The following is a 24,197-nucleotide window of genomic DNA, read 5'->3' as shown; positions in this document are numbered from 1 at the left end:
TATAAACTAATATCCCTACTGTGGTAAAACAAAACAAAAATCATGGACCTTCTTGACCAAAGTTGTTTTAGACCAATAGCGCTGTAGAAATCTGACCAGTTGCCACCTGTCCGCCTCCAATACTGCAGAGGTGGCGCCCCTGTGTGGGACGCAGCCAGAGGCGCAGCCAGTTCTAGTCCAGGCGGGGTAGGCAACCTGTATTATCAGAAGAGCCTGAAGCATGAAGTTATTCTTTAATTTTGATATTGCAAAACAATGTTGCTTATACATACACCAGATAAAAATAAGAATCAAATTTAATGAAAGAAAATCAATGATGGCTTACTGGTACAGTAGCCTATACTTGATATGCTTTGAGAAATTAGCAAACAATAAAATGTAATATTGAAAGACCAGAAAAATCACAAATACTTAAAGTTTGCTTTATTAAAGCAAACATATTTTGCGGCTCCAGATAGAATTGTAATACGTTTTTGGGCCAAAAATGGCTCTTCTGATAATAAAGGTTGCCTACCTGGACTAGAATCTCTGGCTGCGTGAGCCTGCGTTCCACACAGGGCCTTAGTCCTACTCCTCCTCCCAGCCCAAATCACACCTTGGAAAGCATGAGTGTCTATTTCAAACAAAGTGTTTTTTGACTGGGGGGGTCATATTTTGACAGCAGGAATTGCCTGTCATAATTTGACCCCCCAGTATCAGGATGTATTAGGATGTTGATATTCATTCATCAGCCAACTCCCCACTCACAGGTAGTCCGGTTTTTAGACAGCTGGTGGATGGAAAAGAAGCTCCACCCACGCGGCAGGAAATAATCCTACATCCTCTTCAGACATGCCTTCTTCCTCATCAGAAAGTGACAGTGATTTTGTACTCGGCAGTGATCCAGATCAGATGCATCAATCAGAGAGAGTGATTACTCGGATGACTTTTAATAACAATAATAATAATGATCAACTGGAAAAAGTTTTTATCAAATTGTTATAGGGTTTTCCCTGTTATTTCTGTGTTAAATATGCATATGATCATATCCCAGTTATTTTCCGCCCATGTGTTAAATATTGGCACTCCCTGATAGAAAGTGATAAGACATAAAAGAACAAAGAACACACAAACTTGTAACAACAAGGTGGCTTGCAGTTTAGAACGACCTATAAGTGCATACGTACTGTGCATGTGTTCACTGTCACAAGTCATAGTTGTTTTACATTTAGTGGAAGTGAGAAAGAGAGGAAGTCTAAAATTTGAGATATTTCAACATTGTTGTTATCAAGTGGGAGGCCGTAAAAGGGGAGTTTAAAATGCATTGTACATGGTCTCTCAATTTAATATGTTCGTTTTCTACCCGTGGACTTGTAAATCTCTATAGCTGTGGATTAACTAGTCATCTTTTTGCTTTACTTGCCCCTGCTGTGAGTCTAGGGGTGTCTATGTGATTTATAGTGAGACATTACTGGATGTGGTTTACAGTTCTTGTCTGACTTGCCTTGCATCTTGAATCAACTGTAGTGCAATCCCACCCACACTAATATACTCATTCTCACTACACGGAAGTCTTCATTGCTCCCCTGAGCCCTTTGGACTACAACGTGAACGCATCCTCTCCTCGATGATCATTTAATCCTTTCATACATCTCCTGTTTGAGAGCAGAACACTGAACTGAACTGAAGCCATGGATCAGGGCAGTTCCCAGTATCCCTCTGTGTTTGTAGTGGACAGCCACGGGGCCTACCCTCCAATGCCTCCCACGATCAAACGGCCGCCACGGAGTGGCAAGGTGGCTCAGACCGTGCTGTTCTTCCTGGTGAGCGTGGCACTGTTTGGCATGGCCATCGAAGCCTGCCTCATCTATCGTCTCTACCGCCCTGGCCTGGTAAGAACTAACAAATTGTCTCTACTATAATAGCTCACCCATGTCTAATAAAGCAGCAGCAGTGAGACCAGTGTCCATGACATCACAGACACTTTGAAATACTAAAATATCTAAAAACACAAATTACCCACATAAAAATCCCAGGAAAGTTTTTCTTGTTTCCCAAACATCCTTAAAATAAGATCTGGTTGCAAAGGAGTGGCCCTTTAAATCAAACAAACCTCTCTAAAGACTAACCCTGACATGCCTGTGGCATCCTGTCTTGCTGCCTCTCCTTGTGTGCATGTCACTTTGGTTCAACCCTGGTCCCTGATCTTTGTTCTATTCTGCTCTCTCTTTAGCTGAGAGTCTCACTTTCACCCTAACATTTATTGTTGTCAAACACCTTATATTCATTTCATATTTGATCAAAACATTGAATTCCTCAAATGTGTACAGTATTTAGTACTTTGAGAATAAGGTGATGCAAAGTGTCATGAATGGCAGCCTCTCACCCTCAAGCACTTACAGCTAACGTCACTAAAGTCAATGAGGGTTCAGGGCTCAGGGCTTGAGGGAGGCAATTGGGATTGGGCCTTCATACTCTTAAATTAAAAAAATCTGAACTATCCCTTTAAGACAGAAATGAAAGCGATCCCCTCCCCCCCATCATGCCAGTGATTGTTTTTATTTTAAAAGTGCTGAATGGTGAAATGATTTCACTATATGGGGAAGAGGATGGAGTGGAGATGGAGAAGTAACTTAGCCTTAACTTAATTTCGGAGACATTACGTTCCAGGCAGTAACACGTTCTTTATGTTCCGTGACGTTGGTCTGGTCTGGTCAGGTGCCTTTGCAATACAGCGCAGTTTCCGTTTCCACGCACAGGAGGTGGTCTGTTTACTGCATGGTACCTGCGATCTACTACTATAGCTACCGGTATCTAAAAAAATCACACACGTGTGAACTGAGTGGTGCAATTCCCCCCCCCCCCCCTCTCTCTCTCTCTCTCTCTCTCTCTCTCTCTCATTACACAGCACTACCCCTCCCTCTGTTTCTGCCGCCCCCTACTGGTATAAATCAGTAACATACTCAGGCTCATGTGCACAGGTACACACACACACAGGTAGGTACATGGACATTGCTGATTGTAGGAGTGGTTGCACCACTCAAAAAATCACACACGTGTGAACTGAGTGGTGCAATTCCCCCCCCCCCCCCTCTCTCTCTCTCTCTCTCTCTCTCTCTCTCTCATTACACAGCACTACCCCTCCCTCTGTTTCTGCCGCCCCCTACTGGTATAAATCAGTAACATACTCAGGCTCATGTGCACAGGTACACACACACACAGGTAGGTACATGGACATTGCTGATTGTAGGAGTGGTTGCACCACTCAAAAAAAATAGCAGAGCGACGAGCGCTGCGTGGCACGCTGCAAGCTTACAGTACATCTGCTATTTTTGAACAATTTTGAAAAATAAGTACAATGACCGAGTCCGAGCTGCATAAACCCTGCAAGGAACTGGATTATGGGTAGGCCTATAGCCTACTAGACCTAGAATGCCTGTGATCAATTTCCCATGTATTCTCAACAGAGCAACTCCAGCTGTAGGTTTGTTTTGTTTTCTGGATTCTAGCTTTTGGGTCAACATTTAGCTTTTAGGATGAAATGTTTTAAAAAAAATCATCACAACCTTTAGCCTGCTGAAATTATTTCCTAGCCATCAAAATTACCCTTTCATGGCGATGGCAACCTAAACAATGTCCCCATGGTTATGTTGTACTATTCTATGTCTGCCTAAAAGTACAGTACTTGTTAGAGTTAAAGATTTAGCTGGGGACCTGGAGTCTGTGACAGACTTACAGCGCCACCAACAGGTGGATTTTTGAAAATGACTCAAATCATGAAGGCATGCAGCGTGCAATTTACGTGGAATCTTTCACAGACTTTCATACTAGGCTGAGGAATATATCCCACCCTTTTCACATTGGCCAGTTACAGCGACACCAACAGGTGGATTTTTGAAAATGACTCAAATCATGAAGATTTTAGGCTGAGGCATATATATCCATATCTTCTAGATAGTTCCAGTGATCCTGGACTGCACCAACACACGCACGCACACACATTGAGCATAGTATACATTGATTTGTAGTTGACAGCACAAGGACATGTTTGCCACCAACATTCTCCCATTCCCTTTGCTTTCTCCTTCCCAATCATATTGGTAGCATACCCCTGTCACAAAGTGGGAGAGTAGATCAGCACAAAGTCAATAAAAACATTAAAACATTCCAAAATGAACCACGACGCAGGCTAACTTGAGACCCAGGCAAGGACAGCAAAAAACACATGCACGCATGTACGCAAACACACACACACACACACACACACACACACACACACACACACGCTCATATTGTTCTGTACCAAGGAGTAATCCATTTCTTTCTCACTCTAGACGGAGTCAGCAAGTGCTTCAAAACGTATTGGAGGTATGTATCAGTCTTTTATTCCCTGTTCCATTAATTAAGTTCATCATATTGTTACTGTTGAGTGGAAACATAGTCCAAAACCGTTCCTTTCCGTTTATTATTATTTTGGTCATTTGGTCATTTATTAAAATGACCTTTCCCAACACAGAAGCTGTTCCACCACCAACTAAACAACCACCAAACCCTGTGGTCCTGCCTTCCAAACCTGTTGCACATCTGCAAGGTGAGATCTTTACCTTTCAAAGTTGAGCTCTCATATGGGTGGATTAGTACCATCTAACACTGCTCAGTGATGATTGATATTTCATCACCGTCTTCCCACAATATCTGATAGAGCACTGACCAGAAGGTTCACAAGCACAAATAATTAGCTGTCAGTTTATTTATATAAAGCAAATGCTTCTATTTTACCATGTATAATCTTCCGCCGTAGTCGGAAGAAGCCCGGACAGGAGTGAACCCACAGAGCCTAGTCCTTCCATGCGCCAGAAGCGTATACCTCCCAGCCCTAGCAGGGTAGTTCTGGAGTAGTTCCAACGGATTGTGTGGCCCTGGTTTTGCCCTAGTCACCTAGTGGGACTGATTGAGGGTAGCTACTGGGACGTAAGTCGGGACTTGATCACCCCGGCTGGGTCGCCTGAGTGAGGGGTATGATGTTCGTAGACCCGAAACCCTGTTGACCTCAGGATACTTCACTGAGGATACGTCCCAGGTGCAAACCGCTGTAAACCGCTCTGGATTAAGAGTCTGCTAAATGCCTAAATTGTGTAAATTGTAATCTGTGACCATTATCTGCTCTGTTTTCCAGCCAGTCAAAAGCAGGCCCGTGGAGTTAAGATCATGTCATGGAGCAAGGACCCAGACATCCTCCGTGAGATGGAGTACAAAGATGGAAAACTTGTCATTCAAACGGAGGGCTACTACTATGTCTATTCCAAAGTGTACTTCACGGAACACAATGCATTCAACCACTGTGTCAAGGTCGATAAACCACGTTACCGGGGTAAGCCTATAATCCTTCTGGAGTCCAGAAAATACTCGCACAACTCAGGAAAAGGACAGGTACGATCAAACAGCTACTTGGGTGGAGTGTTTCACCTGTTCAAAACAGACAGCCTCTTTGTTGAAGTGAGCAACACCTCACAGATTGTACAGCTCTGGGCCCATGAAAACTATTTTGGTGCATACATGATATAGAATAGTGTTTCTCAATGGGGGAGGTACAGCCTCATACTATGTATGCAATTTGTCTTAACTCTCCACTGATTAAAGGACTTAATTTTGTTGATCAAAATTATGTTTTGTATTTTTACTCTTTCAATGTATTGAATAGTAAACATCAGTCTAACTCAGCTTGTTTTTCTTGCGATTATCTCTGAGCTTTTTAAATTATATAAAGCATAACATCTAATCAATAACATATGATCTAACATAACTATTAGATCATTTTTATCCTTCATAAGCACAAGATGTTTTGCAATTTAGTGTGGGGCTCTGTTATTGACATGAATGTCAAGACATCACAAACATTCAGAGTTGTTGGGCGTCTTCTGGGTTCGGTAACAATCCACACCTGGGTTTTATGTATGTGGAGTAAACTCTTGCATGTCTTGGCTAGGCTGTCCTGTATAGCTTCTGATGAGTGGTCTCAGAAGCAGAATATCCACCCACTCAGTTAACATACGTTAGCAGCTAACCACAATGTCTACTCTACACACGCCTACAACGATAATTTAGTTCAGATCACAACCACTGGAGTCTTGTTTATGAATGAATTGGTCATGGTTTCCATTGTTTCTGAAAAACACAAGTATGCAATTTATCTTAACTCTCCAGTGATGAACAGAATTAATTTGTTGATCAAAAAATATCTTTTGTATATACTGTATATATATTATTTTTAGTGAATTGAATATCAAACATTTAGCAAACTCATCATAGCCATGTGTTTCATGGTCTCATAGCCCATAGATTTTAGATTTTTTGCCATTGGTCATGGAAAAGAAGCGCTGTATCTCTCTCCATCTTTCTCTCTCACGCAAATGCTCTGTGGCTCTTTCCGTTCAGCTGTGCCCTGTTCGCAGAAACATTCTGTGCAGAGGAAGTGGAGGTGGGGACGACTGAGGGAGATGTGAACAGAACAGCAGGTAGCAACACATGGCTCTGTATCGTGTATCGCTGACTCATTTCCGGTGGTGCAAAACGTACTCAAATAATTTTACTTGAGCAAAAGTACCTACACACAGCAATGTATAAATGCTCTGTTTCAAGGAAAAGTCTGCAATTCAAAATGTACATACATACAAAAGTGTTGGCAGCAAAAGTTTTTTAAATGTACACAACAACGAAAAAGGTAAAAATTATAAGGTACAAATGTGGCACGTTTTGAGGTTTTAGATTAGCTATTTTCAAATAGCCAAACTATCGGTATACAGTATATGGTGGTATATACATGTATGTATGGCATGTATTTATGTATGTATGTATAAAGACTTTCTTATCTAAAACTAAAGACAAGACAATTCACTATTAGTAAACAATAGAATATGCTATAAATAGCAGTAAAAAAAATAGCAGAAGAACCACTTCTATTTGCCACTAAATTAGTTTGATAAAGAACGAAAGTCATGATCAACTCTTATAGGAGAGATATGAAGAATTAACATCCAACATAAATAAAATACAAATATTTTCTTAGTTTCTCCATTTATTGTCTTTGACATACTGTAACATTTTGAAACACACAGTGATCAGTCATTTTCTTCAAGTTCTTTGAACTTTAATTATATTCTATGAAACCAATGCCGAAATCAAGTAAGAAGTCTGTACATTCGTGACTATCTGTAACATCAGACGTTGTCACCATTGGTCACATAGTGAAATAAAGTAATCGTAACTGACCCGTTCTGTGAGAATAACCAATAAAACAGAGCACATATAAATGTCAAAATATAAATATAAAGCAGCAGATATAATGTTATGATGAAATGGCACATTTATAGTGTGATACAATCATTGACACATTGTTGTAGGCACTCCTTCAATAAATGTACCTATTCTGAATAAATAAAAAACAGTACCAAACAACAACCCAAAGCTTTTTCCATGACCTTTACTGTAATTAGGTTTCAGACTCAGAGGAGTGAGAGAGAGAGAGCTAAAGATTCAATCGTGAACTGGAAAGCCATGACAAAATGTCCTATATTTGATATAAGAAATAAAAACAGCTAAACTGCCCTAAAAAGTAGAACCTTAACAACTTAAACCCTATTATGATCTCTATTCTGGGGTAAAACATTCACTGAAAACTGATGCTTACGAAGAAGGTGTGCTGCTCTATTAGCTCATTGGTAAAAACACAATCCTAGGGAGTGGGGACCCAGGTTTGTATCTTGTGCAGGACATGGAAAATTACAGAGTGCGGCTTTAAGTGGTGGAAATAAATCCAGTCGAGACTTGGGCATGTGTTGAATGTGATGTGTGTGGCAGTGGCTCAGGAGTAGTGGCTGTTCGGGTATAGCAGAATATTCCTGGTTCAATTGGGGTTCAGTGTCTTGCTCAAGCACACTTTCATATTAAGCCTCCTGGCTTAATATCAAAGTGTGCTTGAGCAAGACACTGAACAGTGTCACTGTGACACTGAACAGTGACACTGAACAGTGTCTTGCTCAAGCACACTTTGATATTAAGCCTCCTGGCTTAATATCAAAGTGTGCTTGAGCAAGACACTGAACCCCGGCCCTAACTGCTCCCAGTGGTGCCTTCCCGTGGTTGCCTCGTTGCATCATCATCATGCATCATGCTGTCGTGTGTGAATGTAATGCACATTGTTAAGCACTCTGGATAGAGACACCCTTGAAATGCAGACCATTTACTGGAAATGCACTTAATGCAGACCATTTACAAATATGTAAAGCAACGTGTGGAGAGAGAAGTCCAAAGAGCAGGGTCTGTTTGTGTTTGACATCAACACCCTCCACACCTATAGCTATCACTGTGATCTTCGTGGTCAGGCAGGTAGATGACTCCTAGGCGGCTACCAGAGTTGACGTTGATCTCCGCTGCGGGCTCTATGGTGACCACCAGCTTCGTCCTGGCAGGCAGCTGGGCGACCCTACCAAGGAAGCCTGTGCTAAGGGACGAGTTTGCGATCTCTCCCTCTAGGAAAGCGGGAACGGCACTGTTCTTCTTGACGTGGACCGTGTGCACCTTACCCTTCTCCCGTGTGGGAATTGTCACTTGTAGAAACAAAAAGTAGTATCCATCCTCTTTTATAGTCATGGTCATATCTCCATCCTCAAGGCTTAGTGGCAGATTTTCTGTATTCTTCAGTCTCCATTTAATCTTTCCACTCTCCACTGTAGATGAAGTAAAGAAGAGTTTGAAACAATCTTATTTTCTTTTTTTCTGTTACATAGAATGATGCTGTCTGGTCTTTCAACCGCTCATATTTGTCAAACAGGTGTCACCTGTCCTAGGCTGTGGTTTGTGGTGTACTATACAAGGGGAACTTTCTGGGGTTTAACAAAAAGGTTGCACACCAATATTGCTGCAGATGACCACCGTGCAGAAGACTTCACTAAATAATACAACTGTCTGGGGCTTAACGTAAATAACGTCTTTTACTGTGTAGTAAAAGCTTAATTGGCAAAGAGATTGGTTTAGGTCGGAAAAAAGCAGACCAAGTACAGATTTAACTCGGTCCATTTTACTAAGAATAGTGTTTAAGTGGTCAACTCGGAGTTAAAAAATAAAAAGAATGCTCTGGTTTTACAGTGTACTTGCCATGGGTATATTCAAACCAGTGTATACAGTGAGTGCATACATTGTCAGATTTGTGATCTCCTAAATCAGATAGTTGCTTGATTTATCCACTGAGAAAGAGTCAAGTATGATTTAAATAATGATAGCCCTACTGCATGAATGGAGATAGGCCTACTGGCCCTAATGCATGAATGGAGATAGGCCTACTGGCCCTACTGCATGAATGGAGATAGTTCTACTGGCCCTACTGCATGAATGGAGATAGTTCTACTGGCCCTAATGCATGAATGGAGATAGGCCTACTGGCCCTACTGCATGAATGGAGATAGTTCTACTGGCCCTAATGCATGAATGGAGATAGGCCTACTGGCCCTAATGCATGAATGGAGATAGGCCTACTGGCCCTACTGCATGAATGGAGATAGGCCTACTGGCCCTACTGCATGAATGGAGATAGGCCTACTGGCCCTAATGCATGAATGGAGATAGTTCTACTGGCCCTAATGCATGAATGGAGATAGGCCTACTGGCCCTAATGCATGAATGGAGATAGGCCTACTGGCCCTAATGCATGAATGGAGATAGGCCTACTGGCCCTAATGCATGAATGGAGATAGGCCTACTGGCCCTAATGCATGAATGGAGATAGGCCTACTGGCCCTACTGCATGAATGGAGATAGTTCTACTGGCCCTAATGCATGAATGGAGATAGGCCTACTGGCCCTAATGCATGAATGGAGATAGGCCTACTGGCCCTACTGCATGAATGGAGATAGGCCTACTGGCCCTAATGCATGAATGGAGATAGGCCTACTGGCCCTAATGCATGAATGGAGATTGGCCTACTGGCCCTACTGCATGAATGGAGATAGGCCTACTGGCCCTACTGCATGAATGGAGATAGGCCTACTGGCCCTACTGCATGAATGGAGATAGGCCTACTGGCCCTACTGCATGAATGGAGATAGCCCTACTGCATGAATGGCATACCTGAAGTGGCCTGTGCAGAGACCATTTTGCCGGCTGGTTTCTTCGTCGGCTGTAAAAAGACAAACATTTTCTTGAGAATGTTTTTTTCTGATATGATAATCAAACCTGTGTCCTTAAACAAAGTCAGAAATTTGAGCACAATATGGAGAGATACATTTCCACAATGTGGTAATATAATGCAATAATGCAGTTTCTGAATGAAAAAAAATTATAGCACACTCGTAGATGCCAATGCCACACTTTTATTGAGGACACAGAGAAACCAACGTTTCGGACAGATAACCTGCCTTCTTCAGGGTTATTATGTTATGTTATGCTTATAACATCAGGTTTCTGCCAAGACACAACATTAGGGTGGAGGTGAGAGTCAGAAGCAATGAAGAACCTGACCTCAGTTATGTCATGTTAGGTTCTCTAAGTCAGTGGTCAGTCAGGGGGGAATACATAACTATTTAGTAATTTACTCACTCACAGATGACAGTGAAGTGAGTAAGAGGCGGAAATAGTTTTTCACAACGCCTCACATTGCGAGGTGTTGTGCAGGCATATATCAAAATGACGGAGCGGAGAATTTTCAAATGTATAGAGGGCTGAAGTGGTTAATGTATGTTTTGTTATAATAATCATAATCTACAAAGTAACTAACAACTTCAAATAATTGTAGTGGAGTAAAAGTACAATATTTGCCTCTGAAATGTAGTGGAGTAGAAGTAAATATTTGGAAATACTCAAGTAAAGTACAAATACCTCAAAATTATGCTTAAGTACAGTAGGCTACTTAAATAAATGTACTTAGTTACTTTCCACCACTGGTGTTGTGAGATTGTAGACTGACATGGGCGATGCTCATGTCAGTCAGCGAAATATTAAAAAGAAAAATGAACAGAATATGTTATTTTAATTGTCGTTTCGAAAGAGATGAGCACTTCTGAACGTCGAAAAGAGCCTAAAATATGTGACAGTTTCCTTACTGGTCATGATACAAAGGTCTAAGTCTTAGTCTGTGTTCTCCCATAAATATAATATTCAAAATATGCATTAAAACCTTGGGACCTTGGGAAATAATGACTTAATTATTTGATTGATAATGATTTAAAACATTGGCCTCTAAAAAATAAACAAAAACATATACTGTAAAGACAACACATGCGACAAGATATATCTTTCTAAATATGCATAAAGATGACAAGGATAGTTTTTAGTTTTTTTCTGTATCTATACACTCAGACCACAGTCTGAGTAGCACCACCAGCTGATACTTAAAACCATCACCACAAATATGCACTGCACAGGTGTGTCCCTGTAGCAGGTGTACTGTACACAGCTGTATGTGTACACCAAAGCAAACTGATACGACTAGTTTTCTCCACCATCGGTGTGGGAATAGGTTAATGCAATGCACACTCTATGTACTGTCAAAAGCTTAGGATAAAGGTGCTATATAAATGCACCATTTACCATTTATTTACATAAAAAAGTAATATACTCTGCATTGAATTTATGTTAAGATACGTATATAGCACACATGTTTATGACCTCAACATTATGTGAATAAAAACATGTTTATGCCCTCAATATTATGTGCAAAAAACTAAGGTAAGCTAAATATTTAATGTGACCCTCTTCAACATTTACACTTACGCATACATTGCTACTAATGACAGTATAGGCTATGTTTTTACCTGGCGGTGGTGTCCAGTGAAGTAGTAAGTGATGAACAGCAGCTGGATGGTGATACTGGTAAGGACAAAGGTCCACAGGAGGCAGAGATGGACGCGCCCTTGGTGCTGTGACATCTTCAGGCAGAGGGAAACCCTTCACAGGAGGAGAGGGTGACAAGTTCAACTGCAGTCTGCACACCGTTCTGAGAGTTTCCTGAATGAATCTCAGAGAGAAGCCTTTATAGGCCACATACACAGGGCCGGCCCTATCCAGAGAGAGAGAGAGAGACCAAGATTCACTATTAAGGATCAAGGGAAGTGAAGACTAGCCATTTGACTCATTTCAAATGAATCACTGTACTGGGGTGTCCCCTTAGAGTATCCCAGGTCCCAGAAGGGTTGGGAAAGGGGGTTATCATGCACAGTTGCACACCCTGGAAATTGTATTTCTAATTAGTTTTTCCTGAATGGAAAAAATGCGCTGAAAATGATGAGCTATAAAAAGTTGGCAAAGTGTCCCATCTACCTAAAATGTTTTTTTTAATTGTGGTATATGGCTCTAGTGAAATTGTGTAAAGGTAAATATACATGGTAGACATTTGTCATGGAGTATCCTTCCTGACACATAGTGGTAAGCAGCAGAATAGGATTGTGGGGCTTAATTGCTACCATTGATCTACATCATTCCCAGAAACACCAAAAAATATATGGGCTCCATTTGTGTCGCCACTGTCACCCGCGACCCGCAAGTCTGCCGGCAGCCGCTGCCCGAAGGAGCTTGCTCTGTCCCTTAATGGTATTTTGGTCCAGCGTCACCCGCTATCTATTTTGCTGACACCGGTATTTGCACTGTAACCTCTGTGCCCAGAGTCACATTGTTTCTATGTATTTTTGTTTGTTTTGTTTCAATTTTCATGTATTTTATTATTTTCCACCAAACCGCTACTCTATATGAGATTTTCCTATTTATCTGCTGGACTATATGCCACAAGAAGCCAGTGAGATACATGTGTTGCTATGGCAACAGGCAGTGATTGAGAAGCCCCGCCCACAGCTCACCTGGCTGATGGAGTGATGGGCAATCACAATGTTTGGGCCACCTGGAAGAGATTGACTCTGTCAGTCCAGAGTGGAGGTGAACAGAGAGACAGACAGGCTATACTGGAGAAGCAAGAGGAATATTTCCCAAGTCTTGCCATATTTCCTTTCGGGAGTACTTTCCTGAACATTGGATTCTACCATTGGATTTAGAGACTTTCTTTCCATTTTGGATTAGTTCCCTGGAGTTTGCGGAACAGTGTAAAGGGTGGTAAGAGGAGACTTACCACTACACAGCATAGCCCCACAAGCAGAACCCAAATGTAGTAAAGTTTCTGACACTTTTATGACTTTACCCATTGGGTCCTGGTTCACGCTGGGCTGCCACCAGGTATGCACACATAAATACAATGTAAACACGTAAGGAGAAAAGATTCTGCGCGGTTTTACGACGTTTATTCCTGTTATGGTTTCCGAATGTGCGAACTATAAGTACCTGACATACCTCTGAGAATACCTCCTGTGTCGCGGAAGCCGTTAAGTATTTTTAATCTATGTTTGATTAAAAATGTCGCTTCTTCCTACCTTGTTTATTGACACCTCATTGTACCGCCTATCTGGCTAGCTAGCGGCGCTATAGCTATGACGTAGCCGGCACAAGCCAACCGCACATCGGGAGGCGGTACAATAAACGGTAAATAAACAAGAGGAAATCAAAGCGACATTTTTAATCAAACATGGATTAAAAATACTTAACGGCAATGATAAAGACACTGATAGGCAAGGAGGACACTCACACAAGCACAGGCATATTGTTCAGGAATTAAATGTGTCTCCTATTGAGACATCAGGCTTCTGATTACCACATTGCATTCTTTTTTTTTTAAAGATATTCTTTTTGCGGCTTACGCCTCTTTATTGGTTTTTTGAAGGGACAGACAGTAGGCTGACAGGAAACAGGAGAGTTATGGGGGAAGACATGCAGTAAAGGCCGTGTCGGGCTCGGGAGTCGAACCCGCAGCACACTGCGACTGGATTACCAGTCGGGTGCCCAGACGGTTACACCGCCTGGACGCCACATTGCATTCCTATCCCATGCTGAATTCGTTTTCCCATACTGATTTCCTAGGAAGAATTCTGCACACAGTTTGAAACTCCAAAAAAATATTTCTGGCACGTTTTGACCTTTTATGTCTTCATCAAGCAAGTTTTTGGAGCTTCAAATGGATATGTGGAGGGTTTTGGTCTTCATCAGGCAAATGGCAAAGTTTTTGGAACTTCAAACAGTGTTGGAATGTTTTATTTCCTCAAATTGCATATCAACCGTAAGAAGCAAGGAGAAAAGAAAACCTTTGAGACAAATAAGAGCAAGTTTTTAAAATAAAAAATTGTACACAAATATCCGCTTTTCAACGCTGTTTAAAGTAGCTGCTCTGTTATGAGCACTAGCATCTACCTACCGAGATCAACCCAGTGCAGACTGTCTGACTCAGGTTGCATGTAGCTGTTCTCAGTCTGCTCTTGGTTCTGTAGCTGCAAAGAAACTGGTCACTTGCACTCTGGTAGAAACAGTCCATAGTTGGGAAGGATATTTAGGATCATTGGCCTATGTGGGCCTGTTGTATATGTACTCAGTGGGTCTTATTTCTATCACTCAAAGGAGGCTCAACTCTGAGCACATTTTTCTGGAGATGAGGAACTTATAGATGAGAGCATGGAAACGGATGTAAATGTGTCATCGGGAGGGAGGTTGAGTAAAACACAGATACAGATACAGATACACGGGCATGGGCACAGAGAAACATTCATGCAGGGAGGTTTATTCAAGTAAAAATAAGACATGCATCTCTGCCTTGAGAGGACAAACAAATGAATTGTTCTGTACGAGTGCTACATGTCAGATAATGGCCTTGTAAGATAAATTCTGCCTATATTTTTAGACATGCAAGGGAGATGGAAGATGGATGACAGAGTTCATATCCTGATGTGCATCTGTCTCAACCAGTTGGTACAGTACCACTATTGTACCAGCTCCAATGCAATGTCTTGAAATACTTATTTTCACTGAAGACTCTTGTGGGGGGGTATAATGGGGGGAGTGGAGTGCTTTGGTTCACGCAACGTCCTGTGTGCATGGTTCTAAAACCGATGCACAACTTTTAAAATCATTTGAGATTCGAGAACAAGGCAGGCACGTGCGCATCAAGGCCTAGACGACAGACGTCAGTGGTCACCAGGCTGGATAAGTCTGAGATCCACAGTGGAGCCATTCCATTGTTCAATTTCAAATTATTTCCTGACACATAAATTCCTGCAAATCACACCTCAACCCCTTCCTCCATCCCACGCCTCTAATCATGGAGGTGAGTGATGATTCGACAGTTGCAATCCTGTATGATTGTGCAAACAGCATCCGGCTTATAGTGAGTCCAAACTGGTGCTGTCTAGTGGTGGAAAAAGTACTCGCATTTCTTACTTAAATAGTCTATTACAACTATAAGTAAAAGTCCAGATGTCAGTGGGTGGATCACTGACATCTTGAGTTTGACCAGATGAAGAGCCTTGGCTCGAAACGTCGTCAATAAATTTATCTTGTGGAGCATATGAGTGTGCGGGTTCCCTTCTCTTTTCACACCTCAGGAACCACAACTTAGTTTCATATGCTGTGTCATCACTTCCATGATGACACATGGACTTCTCTCTCGTGATTTGATGAAAGCATTTTCTGTTTACTAAAGAGCTGAAGAGACAGGGAGAACCCTGTTACTGTGAACAAACATTCTATAGCGATTACTATCAGAATTTTGAGCTATTTTAACACTTTAACAAAGACAATAATTAAGTAAATCCCAGTATTCCTACAGTTTTTGTGTGTATTTTCCAACCAGCACCTGAATGGCACTAATAGCACTGCTTTTTCTACACACAAACAGCTCTTTGTGTGTTCATAGCCTTGGCTACCTGTTTGGTGCCGGCCCGGTATACTAGATTAAACCAAGGCGCCACCCTCAGCCAAGATATATCAGCATTCAGCAAGTTGTTCAATGGCTAGCTTTATTTGTCTTTGGTCCTTCCTCTTTTGAGTGTGCCGTTGTGACTGGGTTCATACTATCAGCTCTGGTGAAGTCTCCAGCTGATGCTGCTGTTTACTGTGTTGGCCTTCCCTGAAGCTTTTATGGTCTTCCTCATAGCTGGGGCGCACTTGTAAAGATTTGGCTTTTGGTGACTAGTTTTTTTATTTTGGCGTGGTGTTAGGTATGGGTATAAGGTTTTCAAAAAGCTGTGCAAACATATTGGGCACGCTCCTAGTGGTCTGTTTGCACAGACTCAAATATTAGACACTTTAGGTATATGGTTGAAAACCAAAATAATTGATAGAGATTTTACAATGGGTATACTATTGGGTGTGCTATTACATACTAAAATTCCAGCCTATAAACGGAGACTTGATATGTAAATCTTGTCAAATTGCATTTTGGCATGGTAGCATATATATAATTTGTGCCATTTCTTTTTGGCTATAATGAATTCATCCATGAACATCGATGCCCCCCGCCCCCCCCCCCCCCCCCCCCCCCATTAGAAATGTCTTGCATTTACATTAGTTGAAAGGGTGTGTGTGTGTGTGTGTGTGTGTGTGTGTGTGTGTGTGTGTGTGTGTGTGTGTGTGTGTGTGTGTGTGTGTGTGTGTGTGTGTGTGTGTGTGTGTGTGTGTGTGTGTGTGTGTGTGTGTGTGTGTGTGTGAGACACAGAGCAGCCTCTGTCAGAGTAATGTAAGCTGTTCATTGTATTGTTGCTGTATTGCATTTGTAACAGGTTGATTCTCAGTCCCACAGAAGGTGCACATTCTGCTGTGACATGTGAATCTAACATACTTGCGTTTATCTATGCGGATGCTGTAATTGGGAAGCTGCCTTGATTGCCTGAAGAGAGCTCTGATTGATTGCTTTAGGGGGAGCATCTTGGGTGTTGCTAAATGCTTTGTGATTTGCTGACTGCTTAGCCAGGGGTGGAGTCAGGAGTCTATATAAAGGGGAAATGGTTCAGTTGAGAGTGGGCTGCCATGGGGAGAGGATGACACCAGTACCTCTCTGCTTAAGTTATGTTCAGTTCTGTTGTTTGAGTTCTTTCTTTTCTTCAGTTACCGTATTTCACTTATGTTGTCCAGGCCTGGAACACATTAATCCTTATTTTTCACCTGCAAGTCTGCCTCATGTCCAGTATGTCATTTTAAAGGTTTTATTACTGACAAATAGCCGATCTACAATCCCACTTGGTAACAGCGTGTGTGCGCCACGGTGCGTGCATGAGTCTGCATTTGCTGCAGGTGCCATGCCCGGAATAGTAGGAGAAAGACTGGAATAATGAACTGGAATAGTAGAAGAAAGACTGTAATCTGCCATGGCCAGCAAACTGTCCACTGAATGCCCCATCATCATCAACCACACACAGACCTGAGGTCAGCACTTTTAGCTCAGTGTACACAACAGCTTTTAATTATGGCAAGATCAACAGTAACAAATTGCATTATGGCCTATAGTGAGCTACTAGAAACTAGACAGATGTATGGAGTATCGAAAGAGGCACTGCTGAATGGCGTGTTCAAGGGCAACCTAGAGAGAAAGAGACACAAAAGAGAAGGTGTCTCTGTTATGACGAACATAACAGAACAATAGAGGTAACTCAAAAGTGAATCATTTTTAACAATGACAGTAGCATTTCGTAGTTCTGCATTTCTGGACTGGACTGAGCTTACACAAACAAACAAGGAATCCTATGACGCAAACCGACCTCTGATTGAATGTTTTGCATTTGAGAGCCACTTGGAGAGACTGTACAGAAAATGCAGATGCTACTGTAAGTTCAAGCAGTGGTGTAAATATAAAAGGCAAATAAAATAGGGCCCTAAAGTCCCCTCCCCCTGAGGACACTGCAGAGACACCATTTCAGACACAGCAACTCCGAACATGTACAAATGCAAAATGTAAGGTGCTTTACCCTCTTGCCCCAAATGTTAGAGAGGCTGCCGGAGTTTGTGTGCAATGTGTTAGTCCGTAGTTTTCAATAACGTTTTGGACGTGGTCAGCACACGCCAATTTGAAAGTAAATTTGGGTTTTTATTTGCTGCCGTTGCTGCCGTGTTTGCACTTCCCCACACTATACAATACTTGATCATAGTGTCGCTGTAGGAAGAAGAAAAACCATAGATTCCGTAATGCAATTCCATATTTCCAATGCTCTTTAGCCCTAAACAACAATGGCAGATTTGGCCACACCGGGTCATGCCCCGTAATACCTGTGTCTCAAAGAATATGGTGCTAGTGAGCAGCCGCATCCAGAATTGCAACGAAACAGGAAGTAAACGAGGAGAGAGATAAATGGCCTTCGGCCACTTACGGGACTAAAACGCAAAACAATGCATTGAAACTAGTAGTACTACAGACTAATACATTGAAACTAGTAGTACTACAGACTAATACTGTACATTGAAACTAGTAGTACTACAGACTAATACATTGCACAAGAATTCCAGGGGTGGAACGTACTGGCGAGCTACTGGAAACTAAACGGATGTATGAAGGATTGAAAGAGACACTGCTGAATGGCTTGTCCAAGGGCAACCTAGAGAGAAAGAGACCCAAAAGAGGCTTCAAACAAACAAGGCATCCTATGACGCAATCCTATGACGCCTATGACGCAAACCGACCTCTGATTGAATGTTTTGCATTTGAGAGCCACTTGGAGAGACTGCACAGTAAATGCAGCTGCTACTGTAAGTTCAAGCAGTGGTGTAAAGTAACTAAGTACAATAGTACATTTACTCAAGTACTGTACTTTCAAGTACAATTTTGAGGCATTTCTTTTTTACTTCCAATTAATTTTCAATACTTTTACTACTATTACTACTACATTACATCTGTGAGGCAAGTATTGTGCTTTTACTCCACTACAATTATTTGAAATCTTTTGTTACTGCTTTTATTATTCTTTTTAAGTAATACTTATTCCACCACTGCAAGATTCAACAACCATGGCTAAACAGTCAGTTGAAATTGAAAATTCCTAGCTTTTGTTAGTTTCATAAAACTGTTTTATCAACTTTTCCGTTTTTAAATGTCAGCTGACTACTTTTGAAGGGCTCGCGACAAGTGCATTAGTTCAGTTGACGACGGAGTATCCACTCCTCGGAGATGACCCAGGCCACGCCCCAAAATACCTGTGTGTCGCCTTCTCTCCAGTGGGGAACAAGGAAAAAGTCAATTTGGGTTTTTATTTGCTGTTGCTGCTGTGTTTGCAGTTCCCAACACTACAATACTTGAACGTAGTGTCTCTGTAGGAAGAAGAAAAACCATAGATTCCGTAATACAACTCCAAATTTCCAATGATCTTTAGCCCTAAACAACAATGGCAGGTTTGGCCACACCGGGTCACGCCCCGAAATACCTGTGTCTCAAAGAATATGGCGCTAGTGAGCAGGTGCATCCAGAATTGCACTCAACGAGGAGGGAGATAAATGGCGTTTGGCCACTTACGGGACTAAAACACAGCTTCTTTATTGGAAACTACAGACTAATAGGCCTACATTGCACAAGAACTCCGGCAGCCTGGGGGGCACGGTGGCAGCCTGGGGCGCACAGAGGCAGCCTGGGGGGCACAGTGGCAGTCTGTATATGTTCTCGGTAAGGTTGGCGAAAGGGCCTTTCTGTGTTGAGTTTGCATGTTCTCCCTGTGTCTCCTAGGCTAGGTAGTCTATAGGTACCCTCACAACTGCCTCCCCTTGGTCAGCTGGGGCGCCAGATGGAGGGGAAAGGAACTGGTTGGAATAAATAACGTGTTCCTTCGACGCGCTACGTCCAACCGGGGAAACGCCCCCCTATCAGGTGAAAAGAAATGGCTTGGACTCCTCATGCATTGAAGGAAGCATGAGGTCAGTCTCCCCAGGTTGGCAGAGGGAGTGTAGAGCCCAGGATTAGCTAATTGCCACTGGGTGAAAAAATGGGTTACAAAATCATGGAATAAAAAGATAATTTTAAACTCTGGCAGCCTCTCTAACATTTGGGGCAAGAGGGTAAGCACTTTATATTTAGCTTTTGTACATTTGTACATGTACTTGCAAAATGCAGATTGGATTTTCCTTGGTTGAGTCTGTAGAGAAACAAAGCTCCAGTTTTATTTTGAGTTTACAGTATTCCTCTGACCTTTTCTAAATGTCTGGCAAGTAACTGATATAGGGCCCTCTAGTGGAATGCAACAAGCATTCATTATACAAATGAATGAGATGCATGTTCACTTTTGCAACATAGTAGGCGTAGGCCGCACCAAAAAAAATTCTGATCATGTCAACTAAAACCAGAAGTCCTTAAACCAGAATTCTAACCCTAACAGGACTACAAATGAGATTCTTGTGTGTAGCCTTGCCTATACTACTTAATCACATGCAAGAAATGTGGCCTGTAGGCTATGTGAAACTGCAATTTGAACAATGGGAGAAAAAAAAAATAACCCCTGGGTTAGAAGTCTGTAGTGCTCTCTCTTGTCCCCCCAAGGTGCCCACATTTCCATACTGCCCACGATTCTCCCGCCAAGGTGCCCACGTTTGAAGTTTCCCTAGTGCCACTCTTCCTAGTGCCCAGTTTTCCCAGTGCCTACTCATGTCACCCCAATGTGCCCACTCTGCCGGGTGCCCACATTTACCTACTACCCACTCTTCTTATAGGTGGCCAGTTTTCCCTAATGCCCAGAATGTTTTGGTGCCCACCTTTCCTGTTATCGGCTACTCTAGTGTTGGAGGTTCACACTGCAGTATGATAGGCAGTATAGCTAGTATTTGCAGTGAGACTGCTAGGAAATGTAAAAGAAGGAGCAATGCCTACTTATCTACACCAGATGGCACACTCTTCCTACTTAGTCAGATAGGAAGGGATTGAAAAAAGACATGCAGAAAATGGTCATTAAGGTGAATGAGGTGAGCAAAGCACATGAGGCAATTTACAGATATTATGCAAGGCAGCCTTGCATAATATCTGAAAATTTCCTCATGTGAATTTTTCTTACTCATGCGTAATGCTTTTAAATCAAATAAGAACAAAACAACATCAACAAAAATACATTTCATGACATTCATTTTCACAATTTTCTTTTTTCCCCCCCGTTTTTATTTTAGGTTTTATGACCTCAATTACACCCACACAACATGACCTTTGAACATTCAGTGGATTGTCAGTGCCCTGGGGTTTTTTCTGTGTTCTGAAACCTTTTAAGCTGCAATGAAAACGGGCAAAATCCCTCAACAGTGACATCTGCTGGAATATCCTTATGTCATGGGATTTGTGGACTCTTGCCTCACAGTCCACATGGGTAAATCAGAACACTTGTTTGAGCCAGGAAACCCCAGACCACAGAAAATCTATGAATGTTAAGTTGAGTTTTTTGGGTGCAATTGAGCTCATAAAACAAACAAAAAATGAAGAAACAAAGAAAGAAAGAAAGAAAAATTACAACGTCACGATCCCTTTAAAACCTAATTTCTTGCAGTTGTAGCTATTGACAAAAGAAATGTTAATTTATGTCAGATAAGGCCCACAGGCATATACTGTGTGTAAAGTAATTATGTAAAATTTTGAGGTATTTTTTCTTACTTTACTGGAGTATTTCCAATTGTCAGTACTTTTACTTCTACATCTCAGAGGCAAATATCGTAGACCTACTTTTACCCCCACTACAATTATTTGAAAACTTCAGTTACTAGTAAGTAGTTTTAGTGCTTTTTCTATAGGCACTCAGTAGCAGTTTTTGTATTGTTGCTGTAGCTGTAGACCTGTAGGCCTACTTTGGTTTGGACAGAGGCTATACCCATTAACAAACTGTGAAATAATCAATCAACCAATTCATCAATCAGTTTGTAGATTTTGATTATTGTTACAAAACATACATTACCCACTTCAGCACTATATTTTGTCCATTTGAAAATAGCCCTGTACAAGTCGTGATGCCACGCATTGTGAGCTTATTGCAGAACGGCTATTTTTAAAAGATGTATAGGCTACCCCTAGATTTGAGTCTGCATAATGAGTAGGCCTAGTCTACTTTTACTTTCAGTAGGCTACTCTTAAGTAGCCTATTTTAATACCGGTATTATGAATAGGACTTTGGTTCTTTTTTCCCCTTCTTTTTACTCAATTGAGAATTTCTACATTGCATTGTTGTTGATACTTTTATTTAAGTAAAAAAAAAAGTACTTTTTCCACCACTGCCCACTGGTGTGGTTGGCAGAGAGCAGAGAGAGGAGCATGCAGCCAGCTAGGGTGTTGCGACCCTGGCCTGCATAACAGGGTTTACTGCGAATGAAAACAAACTTCCCTGGCCGAGGGGAGGGGCAGAGCAGAGGAGAGGGACGGGAGAAAGTGCTCTCACATGGATGTGGCTGACTGTGTGTGTGTGTGTGTGCGTGTGTGTTTGTGTGTGTGTTTAAGTTGAGATAGTTCACTGACTGGAATATGGACAAGTCAGTGAAAGCTGGCAGACGGATCGAACATGTTGTTGTGGGCTCCGGCGTGGTGATACTTAAGACATCGGTTTCGTTTGTTTCTGGTAAATTAAAGGTTTATTGAGGACACACTAATACTATAGTCGAAAGGAATAATAACGCCAGTCAGCGAAAGTTTCGCTGTAGTTTAGCGTAGAAAGTTGGCGCGGATGTTTATTACACGTTCTCGTCTTCTGATTATTTCGCAACACTTACCTTGACGTCTCATTAACAACAGCCTTGCCGTTGTTTGTTTTTTAAAACATGGATTTTTTCTGTCAACGAATTCTGGACTGACTGTTTTTTTTGTGGAATTCCTCAACTTCTGCCCTATCCAGCCTAGTAGTAACACCATAGGCTACCAGGCTTTCATTTATTTTATCTTTTCCAAGTTATATTCTAGGACACTTTAATTTAGTTAGTCGAGATCATGCAAAAGTTCAACTCCACTAACAGCCACCACACGACCAGCACCACGCTACCCCGGGACGCTGAACTCCAGCTGCGGTTGGCCGACAATGGAGGAGTCGGCGAGGCGAGGGAGAACGGCTCTGGGGTGGGCATGCAATTCCTCACTGAACCCGGGGAAGGGTCTCTGTTCGGAAAACGGAGGATGCTCGTGTGCTTGGATGTATTATGTCTCTGTATTGGTAAGTAGTAGTACGCGCGCACACGCACACTGCATCGCAAAGCCCAGGCTTTTAAAGTGAACTTTAAACCGTTATATTACAGGCAGCAGACCGTTATAAAGATCGAAATAAACAGAATGAAAGACGCACAGTGGGCTATATCTTTTCATTACAGTTCAGTGAAGCACCCCCCAGTCCCAGTGCAGTGCACAGTGCAGTCAGTCAGTGCACGTGGGGAGTCGGTGCGCTGAGGGCCAGCTGGCACACGAGGAGAGTTGTCCCGGGAATACTTCAGTTCCCATGGTAACCCTGGAGTTTCTCAAAAAGGAAGGCAAAGGGAATGGGTTTTAAAAAAACAACACATGTTGTCGTGGTACCCCTCGTTTGTGCAGTGCCTAAAATTACTTGTCCATTGTTCACCTTGCTAGCCAAGTTATAATGCCACTGCCAGTAACAAACGTAACTGTGGCAAACTGCAAGCCTCTTATATAACTAATTGAATGAGCATGTTTGGATGCTGAGCATCAGTTCATCTATTATGTCCTTATTCTGAGATGGGACAGTATGAGGGCAATGACCTCAAGAAAGTGTGTTTTTCTAGGACATTGACGTCTTGCAGGAAACAAGTGGCGTGCATGCTTGGCCACACATCTAATTATAGAAAGTTATTCTTGTTGTAAACAATAATACATTTCAGAGGAGTGTTATTGCCGTCATCATTTCACATGACTATGACACGGCAGGGAGTGCGGGTGTTATGCTTGGAAACGGTTACCCTGTCAGGAGAGAGGTGGAACCCGTCTAGGCTGACAGACAGGTATTCTGCCACATAGGCAGTTAGGCATAGGAACATGGCTCTGACAGACAGACCGACAGTGGCTCTACTGACACGGTATTCCCTCTCCCCTGCAGGTATGCTATTAACTGATCCGTTAGTGCGTTTCTCAGCGGCCCTGAACAAGTCTTTAGGAAGTGGCCTGTTGAGTGGCCCATCATCGGTCTGTCCAAATCGGAGGAAATGGTCTCTCTCAGTTCTCCTCTCAGATGCACTAGCTCAGCACGCAACCATGGCTTTCTCACGGCAAATAGAAATAGCCTGCTATGACCCCCCCCCCCCCTGTTATCCCCACGGACTACATTACAGCACTGCAATTGAGACACTGCATGGGCCTAAATCTGGAAAGGCCAGCTTGGAGGCCATTTGGAGGGACTGTGACATCTTGTCCTGTGACTGGAAGTGT

The 24,197-nt window shown here is 42.2% G+C and overlaps 2 protein-coding genes across 2 annotated transcripts in view; both read left to right on the top strand.

Moving 5' to 3' along the window:
• Positions 1–1,670: 1,670 nt before the first annotated feature.
• On the top strand, positions 1,671–5,544 carry tnfsf14 (TNF superfamily member 14; the record flags this gene model as incomplete). The annotated part of the gene is made up of 4 exons (XM_080775099.1): positions 1,671–1,871; positions 4,314–4,347; positions 4,496–4,570; positions 5,156–5,544. 4 exons carry the CDS (start codon positions 1,671–1,673, stop codon positions 5,542–5,544), a joined length of 699 nt encoding a protein of 232 aa, XP_080631225.1.
• A 16,716-nt stretch (positions 5,545–22,260) lies between these two features.
• The window catches only part of ppap2d (phosphatidic acid phosphatase type 2D), a 29,166-nt gene continuing 27,229 nt past the window's right edge, over positions 22,261–24,197 (top strand). Inside the window, exon 1 of the mRNA XM_080776838.1 lies at positions 22,261–22,977. Within this exon, the coding sequence (XP_080632964.1) occupies positions 22,758–22,977 (220 nt within the window). The 5' untranslated portion in view covers positions 22,261–22,757. The remainder of the gene's footprint in view (positions 22,978–24,197) is intronic.

The sequence above is a fragment of the Protomyctophum bolini genome (assembly GCF_963924005.1).
Source record: "Protomyctophum bolini genome assembly, chromosome: 11".
Lineage (NCBI taxonomy): Eukaryota > Metazoa > Chordata > Actinopteri > Myctophiformes > Myctophidae > Protomyctophum > Protomyctophum bolini.
The sequence above is the reverse complement of the archived record's forward strand: the minus strand, read 5'-3'. Positions and strand labels throughout refer to the sequence as shown.